Here is a 17,259-nt window from a genome sequence, read left to right on the forward strand (position 1 = left end):
TTGGAATCTGAAGAATTTGGGCTAATATTTACACGAAGTGTTTGCCCTTTGATAAGCAGCGGGTCGTTCACAAACACGGACATGACATAATATCGGCAGGCTGGTCACAGAGCTTGCTTTGCGTCTCACACACTTGTCTGTTTTGTTCTTCAGAGAACAGTTGCGTGTTGCAGTTTGATACAGGCTAATAGCTGCGGGGCTCTTGCCTTTACTTCCACGGAACCATTTGTCTAAAAAGGGCAGTTTTACGGAAATTGCCTTAGTACACTTTATTGGAAGTGAACAAATGAACGCGGCTGTGACAGTAGTATTTTTTCCTACTATTATCACGGTAAAAACTTGGAACAAATCTTGTTTTGATACATCGGACATCATTATCTTGGCCCAGAGAGTGCCCAGCCTAGTGCCCACAGCATCCCCCGGGTTTTGTTTGGCCTCAGCCCCCGGCCGGCGGTGCAGCGGTAGCCGATTGCTTTCCCCGTTGAGGTCCCAATTCTCTTCCATGCTTTGTTTGCCTCATCTCCTTGTCAGATCTACAGGGCAATGACTTCATGTTCTGTATTTGCAGGCTGCTTTGCATAGAGGGCTGTGCTCCGTGTACAGGCTCCTGGGCAGAACTGCAGCAAATACAATAAATAAAGGGATGGAAGTCAAGCCTTTTAAAAACAAGACAAAAACCAAGCCAAAACAAAAAAAGCACCTTTGTTTGGATCCTAATAGCTGTTAGGGGCTTTATTACTTTCCTTGGGCATCTGGGATGACACAGTTAGCACACCTTCCTTCATCTTCCTTTGTTCTGTGTCTTTTGTTGTGTGCCCTTTGTTCTGACACACCTTTAATTCTACTTTTTGCTTTTTGCTTTTGGAGGTTTGCAATGAAAATACCAAGAGCTTGTCAGGAACGTTCGCTCTGTGTTACAGCCTTGCCAGGGCACTTCTAATGCCCAGCAGCAGTGTGCTCCATGAGGGTGCTCTACCACCTACCAGCTGAGGAGAATACAATAACATCATTGTTTGATTTTTTGCTTCCAGAGCTCAGGAAACATCTTTCCAAATAGGAACGGTGAATAGGATGGTAGGTTTTCCCCAAGATGTGTTTCATTATCGTGTTGTTTAAGTTTTAGTGGAGACTTGTGGAGCTCAGTGCGTCACGTCAGTCCTTATTATTTCTGTTGCTTCGAGGATGTGACATTGCAGACTTGTATGTAGACTGAGCAGACACGCAAGATCAGAGCCATGGCAAGAATGGGAGCAGAGGGCACCAGGGTGGAGAAAAAAGTTCTCTGGCCTATCTGGCACTTCTCTGCTGTCCGGGAGGAAAGGCTGCAGGTAGCTCAGACGAGAGGCTGCCAGGGAGGAGGGAACGTGCTGTGAGCTGCCATCTCCTCCTGCGTCCTGCCGCAGGCACGGCTCGGCGCTTGCTGCCGCTTTTTCCAAGCCAGGCGGTCACACCTTCAGCTTCTAAGGTACAGGAATAGTTTCCTGTTATTTCTGGTAGTGTCATAAAACCCTGAGACACAAATTCCGCTCTTTGTTGCTGTGCTCGCTGTAAATTGCAAGCAGAGGTAGCTGGAAATAACGAGGGGGAAAGGTTCTTAGGAAATGCTGCTATAGCAAATCACGAGAGCTCTGTCACTGGTGGAAAGCCGCAGCACAACTGTTATATAAATTCTGTGCATAGCTGTGGAAAGTCAGAGCCAACTTCGGGCTGTAAATCAGGGCAGCTCCATTAACTTCAGTGGAACGGTGCCAGCACGTCCCAGACAAAGCCTTGGCCCGGCCTATTCATAGCAGTCGTGGGGGAATCGAGCTGCTTGGAGAAGGTCCACTGGAATAAAATTTTGATTAAAAAACGGAGATAAAAGTGACAGAGAAATCTGCCTTCTGGTTCTCTCGTGGAATGCGGCTCCCACAGGGTTTCATCCTGCGCAGCTCCCAGCGCCTCCAGGTACACCCAGGCTCACAGAGCTCACTGAGCATTCACTCTCTCATCTGCTTTTCTTTCTTGATAGGTTCAGGACATTCAAGGCTTTCCTTACGCCAGATTTCTAAGGTTTTTACTTCCATAAATTCTTCAGTACGCCGATGAAAAGCATGGGAAATTTTGCCATCAGCCACTGAGGCTTTGTGTTTCCTGTGAGACAAATTTCACGGCTGCATTTTAGATATCTCTAGGGAGAGAGGAAACTTCTCCAAGTGTCCATGAGTTGATTTCTTACTGAAATTTCTGAAAGAGCCCGGCAGAAGTTCCCACTTTGTGGTGGTATGCTCCTTTCATTTCTCAGAAACTAGTTAATTTATTTACTGTGCCCCACAAGTCCAAGTTCCCTTTATAGATTAACTTGTGTATTTTGGCTTCCATCCACCTCTTCCCTTGGCTCAAAATGAATGATACCAGGACTGTCTTTGAAACAAGGCAGGAATGTGAAGTTTTTTGATTAAACGGCGGCATCACCGCTGGAATCTCCCCGCCAGCTTTACGAGGCCCCGCTGCAGATGCACATTATTGGGAACAGCAGGCGAACCTGTGGGGAGTTCCACCTTTTTCAGGAAAACAGACGTGCGATATTTAGTTGGTAGGACTTGGAGACAGTTTGCGTTTCTTCAGAAGGAGTGTCACTGAGCAAGGTGAGTGCAGCCGTGTAGCTGCAAAACCTCGTGCTGTTTCGGTGAGGGCCACGTCCGTCCGACGGAGAGCCAGGCGCTGACCCAGGGCTGCGAGCATTTCTGGAAGCACAACCGAAAGTCACTTTGAAGCTTCATCCCGCCAGGTGTGTGTTGTATTCAAGTACCTCCAGGATCAGGCAGCGCTGAGCTGGGGTTTTCAACCTCTCAGGCTTATTTCTAGGCAGATTCAGAAACTAGCTTTGAATCTGGCCCTTGATGCTTTGTAATTGCAGTGAGAGGACATCCTCTAATTATGTATGTCATCTTTTAGATTTAATGAAGATCTCAAAAGCTCTTGTTGTTGAAGACTGAGTTCCTCCGTTTGTGACAGAGGAATTGATCATTCCAATATCCTGCTACTTGCTGAAGCCATCTAGCTACTCTGAACGCTGTTTTCAGGTTCTCATCACCAACGTGTGTGTGATGCTCTGCCTCGTCTCCCAAAGCGCAGTTGGGATCCTCCCACTGAGTCTTTTTCACATCTCTGTTTTTTTGTTTGTTTTATTTTAGGATCCTCTGAATATTACTGGAATGTGACTGCGGTGCAAAATGTACTCTTTCAACAGCTCAGCTGCGGACATCTAATCAGACCGTTTCCTGGAGAGGCTTCAACATGGCTCTGTCTGGGAATGAGATAGAAAGATGGACTCATGGGCAAGGCGGCCGAATTGGAGAGCTGGTGGAGCCCGCAGCCTCCCCTGACAGCAGTCGTCTGTCGCCAGTGACGTCCCTTGGCAGCTCGGACCACCTCCTGCACCTCCCTGGAAGAGCAGACTCTGCTTACAGCTCTTTCTCGGGGGGATCAAACGTTCCAGAGTATCCCACCCCATCGCGCTATGGTGAACGCTGCTCTTTGCCTCCCGAGCAGGTACCGTACATGGACTCAGAGTATGTAAGAGGCATTTATAACCTCAGCGCAGCAAACTCTGATCTCAGATGGCTGCATCCACACAAGGCACCAGACCCGAGCATCCATGGCGTCTCTCACAGCGCTGGGCTCGCGGGGGGCTGTGGAAGCACGCCTTCCCCCGGGGCTTCCAGCCAGGGACCGCTGCCCCTGGCTGCACCGCCACCCTCTCCTCCTGTGCGACTCGACAGCTTCAGGGTCGCCAGACACCTTGAGAACACGAGGGGGAGACGTAACTCTGGGAGTCTCGGGGAGGGCAGCGTGCAGCCAGCTCACGGGGACGTGTCGTGGAGCCAGGACAGGGATGAGATCCCTGAGCCAGATGCAGCGGCAGCCGGGAGAAAGACTGTGGAACACAAAGGCTGGTGGTCTGCCGGTTGTACAGACGGGGTGTCTGTATCAAAAGGTCAGGGGCTAAGGACAGAAGAAAATGCAGAGAGGAGCCCAGCCCAAAAACCTGTGAAGAGAAGTAATCCCCATGTTTTCAGCAGGCCGTCTTCATTCATTTTTCAAGAATATTTAAGGACTGACTCTGTGGCGAATGTCTCTAAAATTTTTTCTGCTTATAATTCGGCTCATGCTCATAAAATTCCTGACGAGATGAACTCCAAGCCCTCTCCTCCAGGGCACGCCAACCCTCGCACTGTTAATGATACACAAGAAGACAAACAGTACCCCTGCAGCGTGCGCAAGCCAACTTTCAGAGAAGCAGATCTGCGAAGCGCGGTGCCAGAACCCAGCCGGTGGAAAGGGTCCTTGCTCTGCGCTCAGTGCCCGCTCCGCGCCGAGCTGCGCTCAGACTTGGCTCGGGATGTGTTTGAGGACATTTGTGACTTACAATACCTGGAGAATGCTCTTCTAACTAAAAGTGCATCCAGGAAGCTGAACAGTTGTAGAGATGAAAATCAGTGCTACAACTACAAAGGAGAGATCGGGAGTGGTGCTGGGGATCCACTCCTGAATCCCCAAGCCAAAACACAGAAACCATCGGTGTCCTGCAGCTACCGTGCTGCAGAGTCAGCTGATACCGACCGAACAGCTTTGCTCAGACCAAAGGAGGATTCCACATCACAATTTTTAAATGAAGTCAGGAAAGAAAACCAAGCCAATGACAGCAGTCCTGAGCTCAGCATGCACCTAGAGCAAGAGGAAGCTCCTGCTCCCTGTCAGAAATACCAGCCTGAACTTCAAAAACAGCTCTCGAGAGAGCTGCGGGAGGATCTTGCTGGCGAACAAATAAGCAGACAGACGACTCCCATGCTTTACTACCTTTCTGGGGGAAAAGCCACCAACATCCTGCACCACCACAAGCTCGCCCAATGTCGAGAGGGCTCAAGGAGCTCACCAGAGGAATTTCCGATGAGCAGCCAGGCTCCCTCGGTGCGGAGTGTAGAGATACAGAGGGAAGGCAGCCAGCTCCAGCCAGCCAGCCAGCACCACCAGCGTGCCGATGACGGTCTGGATGAGACTGAAGATCTCGTTCTCGGGAGTCCTGCTTCATCCATGGATGAGAGTTTCAAGAATGACTACAGAGAGAAACTTAAAGTGGCTCAGAAAAAGGTTCTGAGAGAAACCTCCTTTAAAAGAAAAGACTTACAGATGAGTTTGCCTGTTAGACTAAGACAGAAGCCCTCCAAGCGGCCTTCAATCGAACACCTGAGATCTTTCTCATTATCCGGGGCACATGAGGAAGCCAAACTTGCTCCTTGTTCCCCTCTTCATCTTGAATCCTTAGAAAGTTTCAACAGAGATGGAGAAATAAAGAGGCCACAAAAGGGTCAAACAGGGGGAAGGAAAAGGGAAACAAAAGAGGAAAAGAAACTGTGTTATTCTGAGCCTGAGAAACTCGATCAGCTCGCAGACAAGGAAGTCCCGTGGCACCAGGTCAGGGGTGAAAGGACTGAGCCGGGCACAGAGGCAGCCAGGAGAAAGACCCTGGAAAACAGAGGGAGGGCACTTTCCAGCTCAAGTATCTCCCGGACGGAGCTGAAACAAATCCAGCACACCGCGCTTGTTGAATACATGGAGCGAAAGATTAGCCAAAGACCAGGAGGCACGCAGCACGTCCCGCTGCATAAGCCGCCCCTGCAGAAGAGGCCTTCGCTTCCTAAATGGCCTCCTGGCAAGGCTTCCAACCCCAGTGGGAGCAGGAAGATGCAAAGCGATGAGGTTTTCTGCCAAGCGTTCTCTGAAGAACCACCACCAGATGTTTGCCTCCCCCCGAGCGTGGCCAGCAGATGCGGCCCCGGCTCTGCTGCTGGGCCGGTGTCCTCGGAGCCCAGCCCCTGTCCTGCGGCCGTGGGGAGCCGCGGCCCTGAGCAGGCACTGGCCGAAAGCCTCCCTGGGGCTGCTGCTCCTGCTGCTGCCCCGGCTGCCGAGAGGCCCAAGTCAACGCCTCCTGCCGCCCAGGTGAGAGGGGCTGGGACAGGGGCTGCTCTGAGAGGGAGAACGGCGGGCTGTTTGCGTGAAAAACCGCTGAGCAGCAGGAATGGGGACGAAGGCTTCATTTTTAACACGTGGCAGAGAGATGAAAGAAGTCATGGAGAAGGCACGCTCGCTTAATCTGTAGGAAGTGCTGTGTAGTGGTTGGAAAGCAGAGCGAATGCTCTGCTTTTTGCAGTGTGCCGGAGAATTAATTAGGGGAGATTTTAAGAGAAGTGCCACCAATTTTGATGCGTTAATGATTAATGATAACAATTTGTTATTCTCAAAAGCATTATGTAAGGAAGCATTACAAGCAGCAGACAAACAGTGTGTTCCTCAGTGTGAAGAGCTGCAGCGATTGCGTAAGGGTGGGAACTGCAACGGCCGACTGAGCAGCGTGCTCGGTCCGGGCAGAAGCACTCGTTATCATGCAACAAGTGTGCAGTTTTAAAAAGGGGCAGGGGGGAAGGCTTCTAGCTAAAGCTTACCCTTTGGGAAGTTCCTGCAATGACTGAAAACCAGCTAGAGACCTGCCCATCGCTTTGCTTCTGCTGTGCTCTGCAGTCACAGCCCGGGAATTCAGGGACCTTTTTGGCTCCTGAATTTGAAGGACAGTGGCTGTCAATGTTGTTGCAAGAGGAAAAATAATACTAAAATGGTCAGAACAGAAATACTCTAACATGCTACTGAAATTACCCAACTGAAGAGACTCCCACCAACAGTGGCCACCTTCTGAGTTGTTGTGGGGGTCGGTGGGAGTAGAGCCTGTGCTTTGTTGCTAGCCGTTACTTGGTTTTCTAGGAAAGATAGATGGATGCTACCTAGAAAGATTCTAATGGCATCTGCATTAATAAAAAGAGATGGACAAACTTAAAACACCAACCAAACACAAAAACCCAACAAAACACCACCCTGCTAAACCTACTCAGCTGTTGGCTGCTGCTCCCGGGGAGAGCAGACGCGGGCACAAAGCCGCGGCGGCTGCACGGTGCGAGTACCGGTGCCGTTGTCGTTTGCAGGACGCGGAGAGATGTGCCGGCGGGGCCGTGTCACCGTCTGAGCCTCGTGAGAGCTGCCCCGGCGTCCCCAGGTAAGGCTGCGCGGGGCACGGGGGCTGCCCCCTGGGTTTCCGCCGCGGGGAGCCGGAGCGCAGCGCGCCGTGCGCCCGGGGAGCGCCTCCGGCCACCGGGAGCGCAGCTCCCCCGTGCGACCTCCGGCGAAAACAGCAGCTGGGGGGGGCTGGGGTGGGTCCAGCCTTAAGGCTTTAATAAATAGAGGAAGCTGGAAGTGTGATGACAGTTACTTGTAGCTGCTTAAGCAGCCTGCAAAAGCATCTGGTGTAGAGGAAGTGTCTCAAGTGGGAAGGAACTTCTGTCTGTGCTCTTGCAGTTTCCACGGTCATGCGGAAGATGGATGCCAGAATCACAAACAAGACAGTGACCTAACTGGACGCTCTTGTCAGGACGCCGAGGAACTAGCTCCTGAAACCTCTATTCCTAGCTCAAGAAGCAGCAGCCAGGAAGATGCCCAAGTGGAAGAGGAATGCAGCGCTGGGTCTCCGAATGGCAGTGCTTTGACGAAGCGCCCAGAGCAGCAGCTAAAGGCAAGTGATGCTGCAGTGCCTCGGGAGAAAGGAACGTGCTGCCACGCATCACCGGCTCGGTCTCACCAAGGAGACAAAAATGCACCCACAGGTTTATTTGCAAAGGAAGCAGCCGTGCTCAACAGCCAAAAAGATATTCTGCAGGAGAGAGAGACAAATCCGTCCAAAAGGAGACTGTGGTCTGCTGAGGACCAGCGATACGAAGAACTTGCGATGGAGATTGTTGCCAAAGACAGTTCTCTGGTTGATATTCTCATGCCTTACCCGGTGAGAAAAACTGCTCTGGACCTGATGGAGGGTCTTTTTCCTGTTGATGTTTCCATGCTGGATAAATCACACAGAAGAAAGGCAGATGTACAGCATGCGCAGGGGAACGAGTAAGTAGACCAAAACAATTAACTACTAGTTTAAGGTCTTATGGTGCGTGAATATTATGTATATACTGGTGCTAAGAAGACTCGGGGATTTTTTACGCTTGGTTTGTTACTGAAATATTTTAGTTTTCTGATTTATTTGTCAAGAAATACCTGAGGCTATAAGCGCGTAATGGAAGAAACGTGGAGTAAAGCACACCATGATAGCTGCATGCAAACAAACAAGCTGCGTGCATGGAAAGCAAGAGAAATCAGCAGGCTGTACATTAGTAGATGAGCATTTGAGGTACAACAAATTTAACCCAATTCTGCCAGGGTAAATTTGCTGCTGTTCAGCCAGGCTGTGTGGCTCCCACACCACGCCGTTTACAGACTTTGCAGATCAAGGTGTTCAGCAGATTCGTCCACTCCTGAGCCCGTGGGAGTGGGAGCTGGGGCTGCACGTAAGGCCAGGAGCTGGCCCGGAGGCCCCTGCTGCTGAAGGTGGCAGGAGGCACCTTGGTGGCCGTGCTGATGTGTTGTCAGCAATGTGCTGAGCTGGGAGCATCAAAGCCAGTACGAGACCTTACTGAAAGGGACTATGATAATCCCAGGCTACAAATTCTTTGCTCTGCATCTTTTAAAATGTTAGAAAAGTCCCTGCTGTGAGATGAGAGAAAGGTGATTTGGAAGTAGAGATGCATAAAACCAAGGGCACAATCATAGAATGGTAGAGGTTGGAAAAGATCTCTAAGATCATCTGGTCCAACCTTCAGCCTAGCACTGCCAAGTCCCCCATTAAACCATTCACAAAGCACTGCATCTACATGTTTTTTGAAGACCTCTAAGGACAGTGACTCCACTACTTCCCCGGGCAGCCTCTTCCAATATTTCACAACCCTTTCAGTGATTAAATTTCTCCTGATATCCAACCTAAATCTCCCCTGGTGCAACTTAAGGCCATTTCCCCTGGTGCAATAAGGTCTCCCCTGAGCCTCCTTTTCTCCAGGCTAAACAACCCCAGCTCCCTCAGCGCCCCTCAGACTTGTTCTCCAGACCCTTCACCAGCCTCGTTGCCCTTCTTTGGACACGATGTTCATGAACAGAACTCTAAGTGTTTGTCACAGGTGTTTATTTTCTATACAAATAGCAAGAAAAGCAATGGAGATGTGCCAGAAGAATGTTCTGAACCCGAACTCAATGCCAAGCAAAGGAGTGACAGTCCCATTTGTAAGGGAAACCAGACCCCGAACCAGAGCGGAGATGACACAAAGGACCTAGATGACATCACGTGTAAGAAAGTAGGTAGATGGCCATCAAAGGAACCATTGTTTCTTCACCACCACAAAGTTATTCATGTCACATTCATGTACTGTGGGTGCTCCTATTCATGAAGTTTATCCCAGTAACAATGTTTCACGTATAACTTCAAATCATTTATTTTTCCAGTAGTAAATTTCCTAGTGAATTGGCAAATTGATCACGAGCAGTGGTGTTTAAATTCTGCCTGGCTTTACTCAGATCTCTCCTTCCACACACTTACCTTCAGCAGGTCGTCGGGGATGGCTTGTGTCTGAAACGAGCCCGCAGGCTGGTTATCCCTGTCCTCGCACAGCCAGCTCCCGTGCAGCAGCTGGCTCAAATCTGGTTTCAGTAGCTGTAAAATTCATTACAGCTGGCAGCGTAAATAAGAAATGGTTTTTACTCTGAGAGAGCTGGCAGCAGTTTCTGTATGTTACCAGGGTCTGTTAATTTCCTTACGTACAGCAAGTGAAGGTAGCATGGACGTAGCTGGACTCTGGTTCTAGGGATAGAAACATGGCATCTCGGAAGGGTAACGTGTAGCTTTGAAGAATTAAATTATTTTTTTCCCTGTAGAAACTTGGCCATAACCTCTCTCAGGTAATTATAGCCTGCCGTCCTGAAGTTCCTCCTGCTGTGTATGTGGTGATATTTTTCGTTACCTGCTGTTTAACTGCTGCTGCTCTTTATGGTGACATTGGTTGATTTCCAAAAAAAGCTGATATCGCTCTCCCACTCTGGTCTCGGGGCCTCTCCCCGTAGTAACACGGCTGCATTAGACAGCCTTCTCCGCGTGCTTTGCTACTAGGCGCTTTGCTCACTTGCATCCACTGAAAAAATCATTTTTTTTCCGTGCGTATTGTAAATGAAATTCCAGTCAGTTCATGTGTGGTAATAGAGCTGTGGCTTCACGGTCACATCTTAGACGAAGCCATGTGTATACATGTTGTAATCTTTGTTGTAGTTTACTTCTGACTGTGGTCGGAAGCTCTCAGAGTTAGGAATTATATCAGCAGTTAAGGCGATTACCAGTAATTTGCTTTTCAGAGTTTGAGAATTAAGTATACCTAGGATGATCTTTCTTTTTTTTTTTTCCTTTTCCAGAGCTTGAAATTATTTTAAGTCTTAAATTCGGCAAAGATGACGTGAGAAAATTCCCTTCTTTATAAATGACACGACTTCTCTTCGGCGATAAGCCTCTTGTGATTTTTCTTTTTTCCCCTTTGCAGCTGGAACTCATCTCCAGCCTGCGTTCCAAGCTGCAGGCGCTGTGGGAGGACAGGGAGCTCGTCCTCTCGGAAGCCAGCGACTGCGCCGCGCGTGGCAAGGAGCTGGAGGCCACGGTGCACGACGTCTGCAAGCCCAACGAGTTTGAGCGCTACCTGATGTTCATCGGTGACCTGGAGAAGGTGGTGAGCCTGCTGCTCTGCTTGTCCAGCCGCCTCGCCCGGGTCCAAAACGCCATGAGGAGGATCGACGGCAATACGGATGCCGAGGAGAAGGTGGGTGATGAGAGCACAGGGTGTTTAATTTGTTCGCTTTGCGTCTTTCAAGGTGGGGCCGTGCTCTGACAGCTCTGAACGGGGGGGTTGTACCCGACCTGAGCCAGCCGCTGCTCGGGCAGCGTTTGGTAGCGGGCAGTGAGGGGCTGGGTCTCCGTGGCCCAGCACGGACAGTTTGGTGCCGGAGAGCCCTCGTGCACACGCAGCACCAGCTCTGCTCTCGCAGCAGGGCGGTGGCATGGCAGGAGCGGCAGGACCTGGGGAGCTGAGCTTCTGAACCCGTGACTGTTCGTTCCCTCTGCAGCAGATCACAACCTGTGCTTCAGAGGTGGTTGTTTTCCCACTGGTAACTGCAGCGTGGTAATTACTGCTGTGAAACCTTATTTCACTTAAAGGGCACGTCTGAGCTATAGGGAGCAGGAGGAAGATGTGGTCATAACTTCAGATAGAATTTCCTGTAGTTTAACTCTACCGGCCACTTTTGCTGGAAAATTAGGAATTGTCTCATGTCACCAGGAAAGCTTTTCAAGTCTGCAGTATGCTTTTTTTTTTAGAGAAGCCAAGCTGAGTTTATCCTAGGAATGACGGTTTCCTGCTGTCCTTCCTGCTTTTAGACATGCTTTTATCAAAGCGGTACCTGCTGCTGTTATTTTTTGTTCAGAAATTAGAAAGCACGGTGTTACTGCTGGGGTTCCTGGAGCTGGGCTGCTGCTGACCTTTCGTGCATGTTGTAGAGGTTTGTTGTGCTGGAGCACAGCGGGGCACTAAGAATCCTCCCATGCAGAGCGATGAGGAGAAGCAGGACCTACCTGCTCTGAAATGTCTGTCAAGTTAACGTGAATAATTCTGGGCTGCATTTCACACCTAACAGACTTTGTGCTTTGTGGTTGGCAGGGGGCTGCCGTTTCCTTAGCGCTATGTTTGTCCTCTTCATGTAAATACATTAAAATCATTTATTCAAGACTTGGAATAACATGCTCAGTAAAGGCTTGTTTATGTGCCAGTATCTTCTGCAGGTATCTCCCAGTTGCTGTAATTGCCCCGGCAGTCTTGCTCTTTGATTCCAGCTGCTGCCCTCAGGACGCAGGTGGTGGCAGTTGCTCTGTGCTGTTTAGGGACTTGGTCCTGAAACCAGAGATTTTGCAGCAGTGGAAAACTTTTATCCCTATGAAAATCATTACAGCTGAAAGAGAATCAGCTGAAATGTGAAAGGTGTTAAAATCCCATGGGACAGGCAAGGCTTGATGCTTGTGGATTTGGGAAAAAGAAACCTTTGAACAGTTACTGTCTGTCTCAGTTATTTTAGTACACGTGCATTTTAGTAGAAGTAACATGATATTTTTTGTATGGCATTGGCACTCTGGCCACACACAACTCAGAAAATACAAAGATGTGTGCTTAAAAAACTGCTAATTGACATAAGAGGGATGCAGGATACGCTAAAATTAGCAGAATGTTAAGTACATTGATTTTTGTCCTGAGGGCAGCATGGAAGGAGTGAGCCTTGATGGGATTTACTGGGAGTCTTTACCTTGCAAGCCACAAGAACGAGTAATTTAATCTAGAAAAAACTCATGTGGAACACAAAGCCCACAAGAGGAAATAATTAAACTAAATCGACTGTGGCTTCCAAATTACGATCCGGAGTCTGCCAGGAATGATGAGTTTTCACAGCGTGCTGCTTTGTTTTCTCACCCCATTAGCAATCGCTGAACGAACGGCACAAGCTCTTGTCTAGGCAGCGGGAAGATGCAAAAGACCTGAAAGAGAACCTGGATCGCAGGGGCAGAGTGGTCGCTGGCATCCTTGCCAAATACCTGACGGAGCAGCAGCTCCAGGACTACCGGCGCTTTGTGCAGGAGAAGACCTCCTTGCTGATCGAACAGAAGGACCTCGAAGAGCAGATCAAATTTTTTGAAGAACAGTTAGAAAATCTCAAGGAGAGCATCCCCCTCTAACACCCTAACGGACCATCCATTTTTGTACCTGGTAATTTGTGACCTTTTCCTGGGAATCCGTGCGCGCTGACCGCCCTGGGCTCACGCTGATGACCGGTGCGATGCTGTTAGTGCCCCAGGACCGACAAGTGCTCAGAGGCTCGAGGCACGCTCTGGACACGCTTCCCCCCTGGACAGGCCAACTGACAAAATCCTGCAGTGTGTAGCAGGCTGCGTTTTGGAAATGACTGCTAGGATGTCTTATTCCTCTAAATTTGTCATGTATTTCCCCTTGTCGTCTGTCCGTCTGTTTCCAGATTGACATAACTGCAATAAAAGAGCAGCACAAGTTTGCACCTCGTGGGTGGGTGAGTGTTTGAAATGGAAAACGATGCGGGTGTGCAAATCTGAACTGAGATTGAACAAAACCATAGGGAATGCTACGGATCGCTTCGGTGAAACTCCTGCGCTTGTTTCTACTGCTTATGTACGTGACACAGTAAAAATACATTGCAATGGAAGAAAATAATCATTTTCTTAGTAGTTGCCTTCCTCAAGTACCTCCTGGCTCTGCGCAGCCCAGGTGGGCTGTTCAGTAGTGGGTCTTCTTATGAGGGCAGAAAAAAAATGCCAGTAGGTGTTGAAACCATCTTAAAAGAACATTTCTGGGAACGTTAAACTCTGAACTTATTCCCGCACGCTGTGTTTGCAAAGTCCTCGCTATGCTTTTGAAGTGTTTATTTTTCAAGCAACGCCTTTGGGGGCTGTTTTTACGTAGCTTTCAATTGTCAGTGTGCACGGGGAGTGCTGAACGTGGGGAAAGAGCTCGGCTACAGCAAGAGGTAGGTGGGAAGAGCGGAGGAAATAATTTGGTTTCAATGAGGCTTTATAGAATTCCCTTGGCAAAAATCTTTTAAACTAACGTTGTGTTTTGAGTCAAACCAGTGATGTTGCTGTACTTAAAATTTGAGTGATTTTTTTTTTTAAAAGTGTTCAGTGAGAGGAATGTTCGGTGTGAGCTGCACGCCTTGATCATGAGCGAGGCAGCTAGGAATCTAACTCAGGTTTCTCCCACGGGCAAAACAGATTTTCCTTGTTCCCCGATGCCAGGCATTACCAAGAAATGTTTTACTAGCGGTGCCTCTGAGGTCGCCAGCTGCTCTCCCTCTGCCTTCAGAACAAACGGACGTGGTGATAGGTGCTTCACGGGGTCCAACAAATAAGGGTTTGCTCTGTGGCTGTGGGACTTGGGTTTGCACTTACACAGACGTACCTGTATCGACAGCCCTGCTCACGTTTACGGAGAAACAACCCAGCGTGATGTACCCTGAGTAAGGCTGCAGAGGTGGCTTCAGAGGTATGTCTACAACGCTCAGCAAGTGCCAGTAAATGTATTTGTAGTAAAGGGTGCAAGGGGATGGTTTAGAACCGTAGTTTTGTCCTGCTGATCTGAGCAAAACGGATTGTGCTTAATGTTGGATCCGCTGTTTTACCGGCCACAAGTAACTCCAGCGAGCAGTGCCCCAGCTGTTCAGCAGGGTGGCCACTTGACTTCAGTTGAGCTCGTTAGAATAAAAAGTTTGAAGTCTCTGGGGTGGTTGAAGAATGGGGCAGTGTGTCAGTGCCAGCTGACACCACTACAAAATCTGCAGTCTCTCCTAGACCGATCAAAATGTGTGGTTCCTCTCCTAGCTGAGGATAACCAACTAGTCGGAAATAAATTGAAGCTGGTATGTGCCTTGAGGTGAAAGGATGGGTCTGCACCCTTCAGTTTCTCTTGGCTTTTTGGTCCTTGGTGTCATGGGGAAGACTTTTGCCACTCCTACCACTCTGGCATTCACAGGTATGTGTCAAAGAGCAAAAAGTAGAAACAAATTCTACTCTGTTTTGCAAAAAGTCATGAATCTGTGCTCCTTGTTACTTTTTCTAAACTGTGAATTTCAGGCAAAGTGAAAATGATACGGCGATGAAATGGAAACCTCTTTGCTGGCAAGCAGAATCAACACTTCCAAGGCACCAGCAGCTCTGGATGTCAGGTGGGTCTCCATTTTCATGCTGATCGTCTGTTATGGATTTGTTCCCAGTGGCCAAGCCCAAGGCAGTGGTGCCAGCTCATGCTGGAGGTAAGTCACAGAATCACAGAATCGTCTAGGTTGGAAGAGACCTCCAAGATCACCTAGTCCCAGTCATGTGCAGTACTCCCGGAACACCTACGTGCTAAGATGTGGGCTTGTAAAATCACAGTCTGATGGGCAAACACAAACGATGATTTAACCTGATCCCATCTTAAGAGCTTTGCAGAGCATCCCTTCTAATGCATAGGAGCAGCCCCAGGTACTTCTGATAATGGTCAAAGGCTGCGGTGGCTCAAAATCGCGTCCGTTACTTGCGAGAGAGAACTTTTATTGCCTAGAGCCAGAGAGATGAGCGCACATAGCAGGTGTGGGATAGAGCAAGTGGCCAGTGGAAGGAGAACATGCGTTCTGCTCGTTTGACAGCGCCTTGGCAGCGACTGCGGGAATTTTAGAGGTAGTGGCTCACTTAGGATTTGATTTAACACCCACTGCAACGTGTGGGAGTCACTGCTGGATCAGGAGCTGCTGTTTCAGCCTCTCAGGCACTAAGTTGAAAGGATTTTATTATTTCTGTTTTTTTAAACCCTGGCCTCGTTCTCTTCACGGGGGCGTTATGCTGTTGGACTTGTGCGTGCGGAGCTAATTAAGGAAGGGAGGGGTGCAGGGGTTAATGCAAATGTACCACAGAAGATGTATCTGGTGCTTGTGAGAGCTGCGCTTAATAAATGGGAGGATGTTCTCTCTGCTTTGGGAATTCATGGCAACCATCTGAATAAAATTTTAAAAATAAGCTCAGAGCAGCGTTGCAAAGCTAATCTTCTGCACCCTAAGGGAGCCCACGTATACGTGGAAGGATAATCAGGCAGCGGGAATCGTGTAACCTCTGGGTTTAACAAAACGCACTCAAGAAGCAGCTCGTGAATTTCCCCGTTAAACAGTGAGAGGCATTAAAGATTGTATGAGAGATTCTAAAATGTCACATGAGCCTCGCAGCTGAGTCATCTCACGGATAAATCCACGGAGAGAAAGCATGGGCTGAGCCGATAGAGGCTTGATTTGCAGAATAAGAGAGACTGCTGAAATCGTGTGCAAACAGCCAGGGGTCTTTGTGACGGCCTTCAGCCCGCGAGAAGAGAAGAGGAGCATCCCACAGCACCTCACCACCTCGTGACGTCCCTGCCTGGTGGCAGCTCCTGATGGTGAGGCTCCCGCACCCATTTTGGGGGTCCAGCTGGCTGTCCCCTCCTGCCCGTGAGGTCGGTGCCACGCGGTGTCACAGCGGGCACTGAGCGGTGGCGGCAGCAAATGGGGCCAAGCCACCCCCAGCAACGGGCAGAGAGCTGCTTCGAGGGGAGCGTTCCCACCAGAAGCTGTTGATACAAATTTACCAAAAAACGTTTTGAGGTGCAATTTGGTGGCTTTGGGTGCGCCCTTTTAGGGGCAGTGAGACCCACCTGCTTGTGCTGGGTGCTGCGCCGCGTGCTTCTATGGCAGGTCTGTGTCAGGAACCCTGGCAGGTGTAACCTGCTTGGTGAGAGCAAATACAGGAGCAATTTATCTCTCTAAATACTTTTTTGGTGCTAATCTGGTTTATTTTGCACTGTCACTCTTACTGCTGGTGGCTAAATCACCATTAGGGTGTCTCCTGATGTAGCTTTTCTGGTCCCTGACTTCGCAAGGAGCGGGAGGCAGGCAGCCGCTGGTGGTGGCTGGATCCAGGGCTGCACACTCCATCACTGTCCTCAGCTATTCCTCGGAGAGGGAACGTGAGCTGAAAGGTAGGAAAGGGGCAACGTGACCGGCTGTAGCTCTTCCTGCTGGGGACACCAAGCACTGCCTGGCTGTTACATGCTGTTTTCCTGGCGGTGGGAGACAAACATTTAGGTACTGCAGCCAGTGACAGAAGCTGAGCCCTGTATAAGGACTAGATGTGCTTGACAATTTGCTTTGTCTTATAAATTAGTGAAATTAGCCTTGGCCCTGGAATGGAAAGTAAACATTCCTCATCGTGATGCAGAGCTTTGGATCTGTGTCATCCTGCTCTGCCCCTGTGGTCCCACCACAAACAAAGTGCTGTTCGTGCCCGTGCTACGTGCAGGCCAAGTCGGTGTTATTAATCTCTTTATGAATTTATAGGGTCCCACATTAGCACAAATCAGTGGAATGAGCAAAAACAGCCGTGTTGCCATTTTACTTTGATTAAGATGCAAATTAGGAAGCAAATGCATCCAAGGAATGTAGGTCATGGTGGAAATGTGCAGAGCACAAGAAGGGGAGAGCAACGAGGAGCTCAGGGGGACTGCCTCACGGCCCTCACCTCCCCTCGGTTCGTTTTGCAGCTCCTGCTGGGTCTGTTGGCAGCTATGATATGACTCTTCTGATGGACATTTTGGTGATAAAGCCAAAACCTTGTAAAGGCTCCTTTGCAGGGCAGGGTCGGCATTTCCCAAGGATTTCATGCAACAGCTGTTTGTATTCAATACTCGTGAG

General features: G+C 49.4%; 1 protein-coding gene across 3 annotated transcripts in view; it reads left to right on the top strand.

Moving 5' to 3' along the window:
* The window catches only part of SHROOM1 (shroom family member 1), a 31,455-nt gene extending 17,802 nt beyond the window's left edge, over positions 1-13,653 (top strand). For all 3 annotated transcript variants that reach the window (XM_083799174.1, XM_083799172.1, XM_083799173.1), the window contains 6 exons: positions 3,177-5,982; positions 7,017-7,087; positions 7,387-7,977; positions 9,104-9,254; positions 10,485-10,757; positions 12,461-13,653. In XM_083799174.1, the coding sequence (XP_083655300.1) occupies positions 3,280-5,982; positions 7,017-7,087; positions 7,387-7,977; positions 9,104-9,254; positions 10,485-10,757; positions 12,461-12,715 (4,044 nt within the window). In that variant the 5' untranslated portion in view covers positions 3,177-3,279 and the 3' untranslated portion in view covers positions 12,716-13,653. The remainder of the gene's footprint in view (positions 1-3,176; positions 5,983-7,016; positions 7,088-7,386; positions 7,978-9,103; positions 9,255-10,484; positions 10,758-12,460) is intronic.
* Positions 13,654-17,259: the final 3,606 nt, after the last annotated feature.

Source organism: Anser anser (genome assembly GCF_964211835.1).
Source record: "Anser anser genome assembly, chromosome: 14".
NCBI classification, from domain to species: Eukaryota; Metazoa; Chordata; class Aves; order Anseriformes; family Anatidae; genus Anser; species Anser anser.